At 40.8% G+C, this 11,387-nt stretch overlaps 1 protein-coding gene across 1 annotated transcript; it reads left to right on the forward strand.

Moving 5' to 3' along the window:
• Positions 1–2,611: 2,611 nt before the first annotated feature.
• LOC148683966 (vomeronasal type-2 receptor 26-like) lies at positions 2,612–9,551 on the forward strand. The gene is made up of 4 exons (XM_088655971.1): positions 2,612–2,977; positions 6,665–6,892; positions 7,234–7,360; positions 8,650–9,551. Exons 1-4 carry the CDS (start codon positions 2,831–2,833, stop codon positions 9,549–9,551), a joined length of 1,404 nt encoding a protein of 467 aa, XP_088512097.1. The 5' UTR covers positions 2,612–2,830.
• The last annotated feature ends 1,836 nt before the right edge of the window (positions 9,552–11,387 follow it).

Below are 11,387 nucleotides of genomic sequence, written 5' to 3' on the forward strand. Positions count from 1 at the left end.
AACAAGCCCCACCGGAATTATATGAAGAGCTTGTGTAAGAATTTTTTCTTCCCCCTTCTATTGATTATGTTGCTGGAGTGATCAGACCTAAAGCAGCAGCCTGCAGGAGCTGCAAACCTATGCACACTTATTTGAGATTATTGTCATTCAGCAAAAAGCAGAAGGCAAAGAAAACCCCACTGTGGTAGTGGGAATTATTTGGGTGGGTGGGAGGACAGCTTTTTCCAAGGTAACCATGCATAGGATTTCAGCCTAACAATTCTGTATCTATAAATATTGTTGGAACTGTGTGATATTCTTCTGACCAAGAATGCAACTTTTGTTCCAGCGTGGTGCCTAAGGGTTACCAGCATATCCTGGCCTTGGCATTTGCAGTCAAGGAGATCAATGAAAACCCTCACATCTTGCCAAACGTCACCTTGGGCTTCCACATCTATGACTGCTATGTTGATGCAAGGAAAACATATCATGCCACAATGCTACTTTTATCTACTCTGGAAAAATTTCGCCCCAACTATATATGTGATACACAGAATAATCTGACAGCTGTCATTGGGGGTCTCGACTCCCAGATCTCCCTTCATGTGGCAACTATCTTGGATATTTATAAGATTCCACAGGTAGGACACCTATGACTGTTTCTGAATGGACTATGGAAATTCAAAAAATGCAGTCATACTTTTTCTTTATTTCTTCCAGCTTGTATTATGCTATTTAGAAACAAAATTGGGAGCATTGGGAATATTATTTTTCTTTCTTTCCTTTGCGTGTATCATGCGCACTGAGAACAGTTCATTAACAGCTGAAAAACAAAGAAACCTATAAGGAACATGATTTTCCTAGATGACAACTGAGTTTGAGCACTATAGTTGTGTGGGAGGCTTTGAATTTGAAAATCTATAGCATCCTCTGCTGAATCACGAACCTGTTCTGAACTGCCCATCTGTAGGCATACATTGGGGACCGACTTTATAAATAGATCCCAATTTTCTCTGAAGCAACACCATAAAGTTAAAAAAACTAATTAAGTTGCTTTTAACTGAGGGAGAATTAGATGCTATGCCAGTCAGGCAATTAAAAATACTGTGATTAGGTGATGCGGATTGAGCTCCTAATGCTAATGGAAATAGTTTGCATATCTCTACTTCAGGATTGATCAGAACGGATTCACGTGGGTCTGCAATTTCATCATTAGTGACTCAGGAAGTACTACTAAAGTTAGATCTAGCCTCAGCCAAGAGAGTTGTTATCCAAAAGTTAGAGGAGATTGATCTCCAATATAATATTATAACGGGCAGTGGCACCTGCTCGCCGATAAATCTTGGCTTAACACCACATCTGAAATTACCATCATACTTGACCACCTTAAATGTCGCGGTTCATATCTATGCCTTCATAAGATGTCGCGGTTCATATCTATGCCTTCATAAGGGCCAGATTTAATATTTTTGCTTCCAACGTGATGGGTAATAGATTCTCAAATAGTCAGATCTCAGTCCTATGTGACTGTGATAAAAGCTCTTTAGAATCCCTGCAACATATAGTTTTTCATTGCCCACTACATTTAGCTGCCCGGCCAGATTTCTATCACCCTTTATATCGGCAATATCGGATGAAACCCAATTGGTATACCTATTGAATGATGAGGACCCATCCAGATCCCTTATGGTCGCTAGATTTCTGACTAAAGTCTTGTTCTATAAGAAGGAAAACAGACTCCTCTATGATTTTGATTGTCTACCAATATTAACACTTACTAAAGGGACCTAGAAATGTGCTGTGCATTTACAATTTTATTTGGTAGAAGCTGAATTATGGTTTGGATGATTTGGATTTTATTGAATTTGGTTGTTTTAACTGAATTAATTTTTATCTTAATTTTAATTAATTTGTTTGTTTGAATGTTGTATTGTTACATAGATATGGGCCTATGACTGTAATAAACTTGAATTGAACTGACTCAGGAAGTACAGTTGAGAGATAAAATGTTTCCTGATGCTAAAGATGCACTATTTATATGGATGTTCAAATGCACATACCAACTACATTTCACCATGCATAATACTGTTATATAAATGGAGGGTGTTTTTTCTCTTCCCAACACACCTCTCTTTAGCTCATATATGGCCCAGCTCCAGTGATGAATGATAAAACCCCAGGACTTCCTTTCTACCAAATGGCCCCCCAAGAAGGCCACCAGTTTGCAGGAATTCTTTCTTTGCTTCTCCATTTCAAGTGGACATGGATTGGGGTCGTTGTGGTTGACAATGACAATGGAGAAAGATTTGTACAAAATGTGCTCCCAATGTTTTCAGACAGAGGTATTTGTTTTGCCTTTGTGGAAACAATCCCCAAATTTAGTTTTCTCACTGAAGGACTCACCATGATGCAACAGGGGGCAAGAATACATGATAGAATGATGGGTAGCAAAGCCAATGTTGTGGTGGTCTATGGAGAAACTTCTACCACTGCATTTTTGAGAGGGCTTCCATATCTATCAATGCTTGGGAGTATGAAAACAAATGTAAAAAGTAAAGTATGGCTATTTACAGCCCAATTTGAGTTCTATTCCTTGGCCTTTCAACGGGATTGGGATGCAGAAATATTCAATGGTGGCATATCCTTCAGAATTCACTCCAATAATCTACCTGGATTTCAACAATATGTTGAGAACAGGAACCCTTTCAATGCAGAAGGTGATGATTTCATCTGGGATTTCTGGCAACAAGCCTTTGGCTGTGTATTTCCACATCGCATTCTGGGTGATGCCAAGGGGGATATCTGCACTGGGAAAGAGAGAGTGGAGAACCTTCCTGCATCTCTCTTTGAAATGACTGTGCAAGGTCTAAGCTACAGCATCTACAATGCTGTCCATGCTGTTGCCCATGCATTGCATGCCATGTTCTTACAAAGACTCGGATACCCAGGAATGGTGGCTGGAAGGAGAGAGAAGCTTCAGAAGCAGCAGATATGGCAGGTAAGGGTAAGAAATCATTAGGTTGCATGTGACTACAGTGGTACCTCAGTCTACAAACTGACTTCATTCTTAAACCAAAGCGTTCTTAAACCGAGATATGCTTTCCCTACTGAGGCCTCCCGCCACCGGTGCCCTTTGACCATTTGGCTTCTCTTTATCTTCCGAGGCAAAGTTCACTAGCCGGAACACTTACTTCCGGTTTTGGGAAGTTCGTTGGCCAAATAGTTCATTAACAGGACTGTTCGTAGAGTGAGGTACCACTATATATAGTAAGTGTTGAAGTTCCTTAACAAATATTTCCTCTTCCCTGCCTTCACCGGTGATCTGTGTGTAGCATCCCTGCCTGCATTCTTGGAAGCCAGAATATTCCTTCAATCTTTTACTTCAAATCTGTTCAGATATGCTGATGGTCCAGTACACTCTCATAGCTTTGGGGAAAAAGTTGAGAAGCATTAACACTTCTTTCTCTACCAAAAACCTACCGTATATTCCGGCGTATAAGGCGACTGGGCGTATAAGATGACTCCCTAATTTTCAAGTTAAAATATAGAGTTTGGGATATAATCACCAGGGAGGGGAGGCTGTCTTCTCCAGCACTCAAGTCTGCACAAGGGAAATGGTGGATTTTGGGTTTTTTTTAGTTATTAAGAGGGGGAAAGAAGCCATAGGGAGGAGAGAGGAGAGATAAGATAGAGAGGCAGAAAATTGAGGGGGAAAGAAGCCATAGAGAGGAGGGAGAGGCAGAAAATTGAGGGGAAAAGAAACCAGAGAGAGAGAGAGAGAGAGAGACAGAGACAGAGACAGAGAGACAGAGAGACAGAGAGAGAGACAGAGACAGAGACACAGAGAATCGAGGGGGAAAGAAGCCATAGAGAGGAGAGGAGGGAGAGGCAGAGAAGCGAGGGGGAAAGAAGCCAGAGAGAGGAGAGAGAGGCAGAAAATTGAGGGGAAAAGAAACCAGAGAGAGAGAGACGCAGAGAAGCGAGGGTGAAAGAAGCCATAGAAAGGAGAGGAGGGAGAGGCAGAGAAGCGAGGGGGAAAGAAGCCATAGAGAGGAGAGAGAGTGTGGCAGAGAATCGAGGGGAAAAGAAGCCATAGAGAGGAGAGCGATAGAGAGGCAGAGAATCGAGGGGAAAAGAAGCCATAGAGAGGAGAGATAGAGTGGCAGAGAATAGAGGGGGAAAGCCATAGAGAGGAGAGCGATAGAGAGGCAGAGAATTGAGGGGAAAAGAAGCCATAGAGAGGAGAGAGAGAGAGAGAGAGGCAGAGAATCGAGGGGAAAAGAAGCCATAGAGAGGAGAGCGATAGAGAGGCAGAGAATTGAGGGGAAAAGAAGCCATAGAGAGGAGAGAGAGAGAGGCAGAGAATTGAGGGGAAAAGAAGCCATAGAGAGGAGAGAGAGGATGCGGCCGTGACCGTTTTTGAGCTCCCCCCACCGTATGCAGCCCCCACAGATTCTTGTACCTTGCATATAAGACGGCCCCCCAACTTTTGAAAAGATTTTCCTGGGTTCAAAAGCCGTCTTATACGCCAGAATATACGGTATCTTTGCTGAACATGCACAGTTTTTGGCTGAACCTACAAACCTCCCCCATATCAATACCAATAGGATGCCAAATAAAAAAATTCCTTCAGTAGCACCTTAAAGACCAACTAAGTTTTTATTTTGGTATGAGCTTTCGTGTGCATGCACACTTCTTCAGATACAGTGAAATAGAAGTCCCCAGGCACTTATGTAGAGAAGGGGTGGGGAGGGGTGGGGATGGGGAGGGGAGATCACTCAGAAGGGTGGTGGAAGTGGGTGATTGACTGACTGATAGCTGTTGATGACCGAAAACGACTGCAAATGGTTTTGCATGAAAAAGCAAGGGTTGAGATGGCTGAAGATCGCTTATCATGTATAATGAGATAAGAATCCGATATCTCTGTTCAAACCAGGTCCCTCCATGGTTTTGAGCTTGGTGATAAGTTGTAATTCAGCAACTTCTCTTTCCAGTCTATTTCTGAAATTCTTTTGTAGTAAGACAGCTACTTTGAGATCTTGTATAGAATGTCCTGGGAGATTCTCTCTTGTACCTGCGATACATTGACGATATTTTTATTATCTGGACACATGGACAACAGACCCTGGAAACCTTCCACCAGACATTCAATGACTTTCACCCCACCATCAACCTAACAATGAACCAATCTATGCAAGAAATACATTTTTTGGACACTACTATAAAAATACAGGATGGACGTATAGACACCACCTTATACAGAAAACCAACTGACCGACAAACATATCTACATGCTTCTAGCTACCATCCCAAACATACCAAACAATCCATCGTATACAGCCAGGCCCTACGTTACAACCGCATATGTTCCAACTCTACAGACAGAGAATCTCACCTAAGAGATCTACAGCAAACCTTTTTAGAACTAAAATATCCACCTGATGAAGTTAAACAACAGATCAACAGAGCCAGACTGATACCTAGAGAGAACCTGCTGCAAGACAGACCCAAAAAAGAAAATAACAGAACACCACTAGTCATCACATACAGCTCCCAAGTTAAAACAGTACAACGCATCATCAGAGATCTACAGCCTCTCCTGGACAATCACAGCTCCCTTTCTCAAGCTCTGGGAGGAAGACCTTTCATTGCCTACAGACAGCCACCCAATCTTAAACAACTCCTCACCCACAATAATACAACCACCAGACTTAACATGGACACTGGTACCAGAGCCTGCAATAAACCCAGATGCCAACTTTGCTGCCACATACACCCGGACAACATCATTACTGGCCCCAACAACATCCAACATACCATCTCAGGACTATTTAATTGCTCATCTTCTAACATTGTGTATGCCATCAAATGCCAACAGTGCCCTTCAGCTCTCTATATTGGACAAACAGGCCAAACCCTACGCCAAAGGATAAATGGACATAAATCTGACATCAGGAACCAGAAGACAGAAAAACCAGTAGGAGAACACTTCAATCTCCCAGGACATTCTATACAAGATCTCAAAGTAGCTGTCTTACTACAAAAGAATTTCAGAAATAGACTGGAAAGAGAAGTTGCTGAATTACAACTTATCACCAAGCTCAAAACCATGGAGGGACCTGGTTTGAACAGAGATATCGGATTCTTATCTCATTATACATGATAAGCGATCTTCAGCCATCTCAACCCTTGCTTTTTCATGCAAAACCATTTGCAGTCGTTTTCGGTCATCAACAGCTATCAGTCAGTCAGTCACGCACTTCCACCACCCTTCTGAGTGATTTCCCCTCCCCATCCCCACCCCTACCCACCCCTTCTCTACATAAGTGCCTGGGGACTTCTATTTCACTGTATCTGAAGAAGTGTGCATGCACATGAAAGCTCATACCAAAATAAAAACTTAGTTGGTCTTTAAGGTGCTACTGAAGGAATTTTTTTATTTTACTTCGACCCAGACCAACACGGCTACCTACCTGTAATAGGATGCCAAAATACACATATCCAAGTCTTCATGCAATGCTTATAGGGAGTGGAGAAAAGGGGACATTGCAGGCCATCGATGAGCCCCAAATAGGCTACACGCATGTTGCAGGCAGGAGAGCTCCCCTCTCCGGAGTAGATCTCTTTTTGAAACATTCATCTCCACCCTTTTCTAAATCCTTGCCTTCTCTTTTTTTCAATCTAGCTCCATCATTTTCTGAGAGGTGTCTCATTTAACAACAGTGCCGGAGACACAGTGTCCTTCAATCAGAACGGGGAGGTAATATCTAGCCTGGACATTATCAACTGGATTTTTTCCTCCAACCAGTCCTTTCATAGGGTAAAAGTTGGGAGGATAGATCCTGAGGCTCCTCCAGACCAAGCCTTCACCCTTCATGAAGATGCCATAACATGGCACAAATGGTTTAATCAGGTAGAGTCACGTTGTTAGCTAATTCAAAAGAGATTCATTTTTCAGTGAGCAATTCTTATATCCTTTGATGTCCAAAATAATGTTCACTTGACAATCAGGGAAAAAAAACTTATTGAAAAATCTCAATTTTTGCTCAGTGTAGATTGATGTATTTGTCCAGGATGTGTGTTTCTTCCCAAATGCAATGTAATGTTTTGTGATCTCTAAAACTATCTATGATATCTGCTATGTATTCCTTGTCTTAACGCAGACAAGAATGCACTCTATGCAAAACTGAACCTGACTTTTTCCAAACTGATTGTTCTAATGAATATCATGTTTCTGCTTCAATTACGGATTAGGCTCAGCCTCTTTCCGTCTGTACTAAGAACTGTCACGCAGGATCAAGGAAGAAAGTGAAGGAGGGAGAATCGTTTTGCTGCTATGATTGCATCCCATGCCCAGAGGGAAAGATTTCAAACCAGGAAGGTAAGAGATATTTATCTTAAGATAAATTTGGATCCAGATGCAGTACTTCTATTGAAGTACTTTATTCGTTTAACAGGAATGGGACAAATGAAACCATGACTAACTTGTCTCCTTGCTCCTCAGATCACTTCCATAGAATTTCTTCATGGAACTTTCATCCTGATTTTTGAGCACAGTGTTTACATGGAGTTTGTTCAATTAAAAGCTGAATGTGCTAGACAAAAGCAGATGTTTATTGTGCACTCTTTCTGCTTAGTTTGTGTGAATGTTAGAAAACTTTGCAACAAGCAAATGTAATCTCAAACTTTCCAGTGTACTCCCCAATCACTTTCCTTATTGTAAAAAGACAGTGCTTTTTGAGGTGGGGGCATCTTGGACAAAAGCTACAAATCCACTTTAATGGCGGAACTTGAATTTGCACATATGTGATTGAATACCACACCCAAATCCTGGCAGTCTGGATGCACCATATAAATTCAGTAACCATAAATATTCAGTCAGGACTTCATCCTCTCCCTTGATGTCTCTCCCACTTGATCATCATTCAGGACAGGGTTTATTTTGCCTATGTATCTGCCTCACCAGGTATCATTGCTCTTTCACAAATATGGGATGTATTTAGCATGCCTTTCTGATCGTATCTGCCCTAGCTCCGTAAGGCATGTCTTCTTACGCAATGAAACTTAGATTTTGCCAATTTCTTCAGTAGAAATAAGTTTTTGATGTGAGGAATTCAAATCTGCTCTTATCTTAGTGATTTAGCTTACTAAGTCTACATTTGATTGAAAAGTACATAAATGGCTTTTGCTAAGCCAAAGAAGCTTAATTTTACCTTCTCAAAATGTCAGGTAATGCTATATAATAATAAAATATATAATATTAATATATAATATAACTGCAAGTAATTGTCAGTCAATTTTAACAACTTCATGCATTTTGACACATATTTTTCTTGTCATGCAAAACTGTATCATCTTAACCAAAATATATTTTAAATTCCGAAGCCATACTCCAACTTTTGAGCACCCCTCATATTTGGAATTCAACACACTATATAATACAACATGGATGCTCTTAGAGCACAAGATGCTGTACCATGTAGCTCTCTACCAATTAGGCCAACACCTACCCCAATTGCATAGGATCACAAAGCGCAGAATGTATGTTCTGACTTGAAAAGATCCTTATATTCTGAGTGAGCAAAAAAAAAGAAAAAAGAAAAAAAGAAGGATGTTGATGTGATTGATGGAATGTGTATGAGCTGGGGACTGTGCCTTTCTTTTTTCCAGATATGAGTGACTGTGATAAATGCTCAGACAAAGACTATCCAAGCAAGAACCGAGATGCATGTATTCCCAAGGATATAAGCTTCTTGTTTTATGAAGAACCTTTGGGCATCAGTTTAGTCTGCTTTTCGCTTTCATTTTCTCTGATCACAGCTCTGGTGCTGGGTACATTTATGAAGCACCATGACACTCCCATAGTCATTGCAAACAACAGGAACCTCACCTACACTCTCCTCATTTCTCTCCTGCTCTGCTTCCTTTGTGCACTGCTCTTCATTGGCCAACCTGAGAAGGTGACCTGTCTCCTGCGACAACCTGCTTTTGGCATCATCTTCTCAGTGGCTGTTTCTTGTGTATTGGCAAAAACCATCACTGTGGTTCTGGCTTTCATGGCCACCAAACCTGGATCCAGGATGAGGAGATGGGTGGGGAAGGGACTGGCCAACACCATTGTCCTTTCCTGCTCCTTTGTCCAGGCTGGGATCTGTACTGTGTGGCTGGCAACCTCTCCCCCATTTCCTGATATAGACAGTTACTCAGTGGCTAAAGAAATTATACTACAATGCAATGAGGGGTCTGTTGGGATGTTTTACGTTGTTCTGAGCTATATGGGCTTCCTGGCAATTATTAGTTTCATTGTCGCTTTCCTTGCCAGGAAATTACCTGACAGTTTCAATGAAGCCAAGTTCATCAGTTTCAGCATGCTGGTCTTTTGCAGTGTTTGGCTCTCCTTTATTCCATCCTACCTGAGCACCAAGGGAAAATACATGGTTGCTGTGGAGATCTTCTCCATCTTAGCCTCCAGTGCTGGACTGCTGGGTTGCATCTTTTCCCCCAAATGTTATATTATTGTGTTCAGGCCTCAGCTGAACAACAGGGAACAGCTAATAAGGAAGAAAAACTAAAGAAGGAAGGAAGGAAGGAAGGAAGGAAGGAAGGAAGGAAGGAAGGAAGGAAGGAAGGAAGGAAGAAAATCTGTCCTATGCTAATATTGAATCCAATCTACAAAACCATAGAAGACCCTTTCTTTAAAAAAAAAATACACTTGCAATTTTGCAAAATTGAAAATCTATATGGAAGCTACTGATTGCTCCCCACTCCATACTCTCTTCTTTTATCTACAAGAAATAAACCCACTTTTTCAAAATATGATAAAAACAGTAATTTTAACAACCATTAACTCCTATATGTCCCCAAAATACAAGTGTCCATTCATTTCCATTCAGTATAATTGTTTTTCTTTGTTTCTTTATACTTGTGTATTATTAAAGTATATGTTCTTGTTTAAATAAAAGTGCAATACCCCAGAAAAGGAAGTGAATATTACAATCATACCTGGATTTAAATACACTTTGGTTTGAGTACTTTCAGTTTAAGTACTCCGCGGACCTGTCTGGAACGGATTAATCCACTTTCCATTACTTTCAATGGGAAAGTTCACTTCAGGTTAAGTACGCTTCAGGTTAAGTATAGACTTCCAGAACCAATTACACTCATACTTCGGGTTAAGTACGCTGCAGGTTGAGTACTCCACGGACCCGTCTGGAACGGATTAATCCACTTTCCATTACTTTCAATGGGAAAGTTCACTTCAGGTTAAGTATGCTTCAGGTTAAGTACAGACTTCCAGAACCAAATGGGTACTTAAATTGAGGTACCACAGTTTGTCACAGAAGTTATATAGCTTCTCATTTGTCTCCATCTCTATTCCTACATCCTTCACTAAAGAAGCTCCACCATAATTACCTGAAAAGCTTGTGTGAGAACTTTTTTTAAACTTCTATTTATTATGTTGCTGGAGTGATCAGACCTGGAACAGCAGCCTAAGAACACCTAACTTCCCTCAAATTAAATAAAATCCATCTCTGTCTAAAAATGCGTAGGATTATGGTGTTAAGCCATAAGTTTAGGGAAAAGCTTCATAAGGATATAATCCCTAAAAAAGTTTGCTGCGGGTCCACACTTGTCCTCTGTTATTTCTGGTGTCCATTTCTTGCTCTGCCTCATTCCAAGCCCATGTGCCCCTTGCCATGTTGAAGAGGAGTGGGAACTGGGGAACAAAATTGATGTAAATATCTGCCACAGCACAAGGGTAAATGAAGGGGCGTGACTGCAAAACAAGTATTTTATTATTTTATATTTTTAATTAAAAGCTAAAGGTTGTCTTTTAGCTCACTGACTATATTTTGTTAAAGCTAAATGTGCTTTACATGTTGAAATTTGTAAAACTGCTGAGTTAAGAAATACAGAGTTAAATGGAGCTTTCTCTCAAACAACTACTACATGTATAGAACAGAGGTCCTGCCTCATTGCTGATCAGAGATCACCATTTTAGATTTTGGAGTCTCCTTTGGCTACAGGAGATGCCAGGATGAATTCCTAACTTCACCATTTCCCTCTCCAGAACTGTTGCCACATAATCTAACGAAGGAGAATTTAAAATGAGAGTTGTAAATATTCTCCAGCAATCCTACAGAGAACACAGTATTTTGTCTTTCTAATTACCTTACCTACAGATCAAAAGGGCTGTAATTAATTCTGCTGCTGCTCAAATCCCTGGTGCAGTTTTGGTGGCCACAGGAAAAACTCAAAGCAAAGCTTGTGGATGACATAAATATAGCCATGATCATGATCCTCAATATTCAAGATTTCTGTCTCTCATGAAACTATACTACCTTTCAGTTTTAATGTCAGGATAGCGCTGTAGAAGAGATTAAATGAATCTGTGGATAGCTGGAAAG

This window comes from Zootoca vivipara, chromosome 12 (assembly GCF_965207765.1).
Source record: "Zootoca vivipara chromosome 12, rZooViv2.hap1.1, whole genome shotgun sequence".
Taxonomy (NCBI): Eukaryota; Metazoa; Chordata; class Lepidosauria; order Squamata; family Lacertidae; genus Zootoca; species Zootoca vivipara.

What these genes read in the sequence shown, in the direction of transcription:
- LOC148683966 (XM_088655971.1), top strand. Translation starts at nt 2,831, where the DNA reads ATGACTGTGCAAGGTCTAAGCTACAGCATCTACAATGCTGTCCATGCT. An exon ending in AGAAGCAGCAGATATGGCAG is followed by an intron (nt 2,978 to 6,664) that starts GTAAGGGTAAGA and finishes TTTTCAATCTAG; the next exon opens with CTCCATCATTTTCTGAGAGG. An exon ending in GGCACAAATGGTTTAATCAG is followed by an intron (nt 6,893 to 7,233) that starts GTAGAGTCACGT and finishes ATTACGGATTAG; the next exon opens with GCTCAGCCTCTTTCCGTCTG.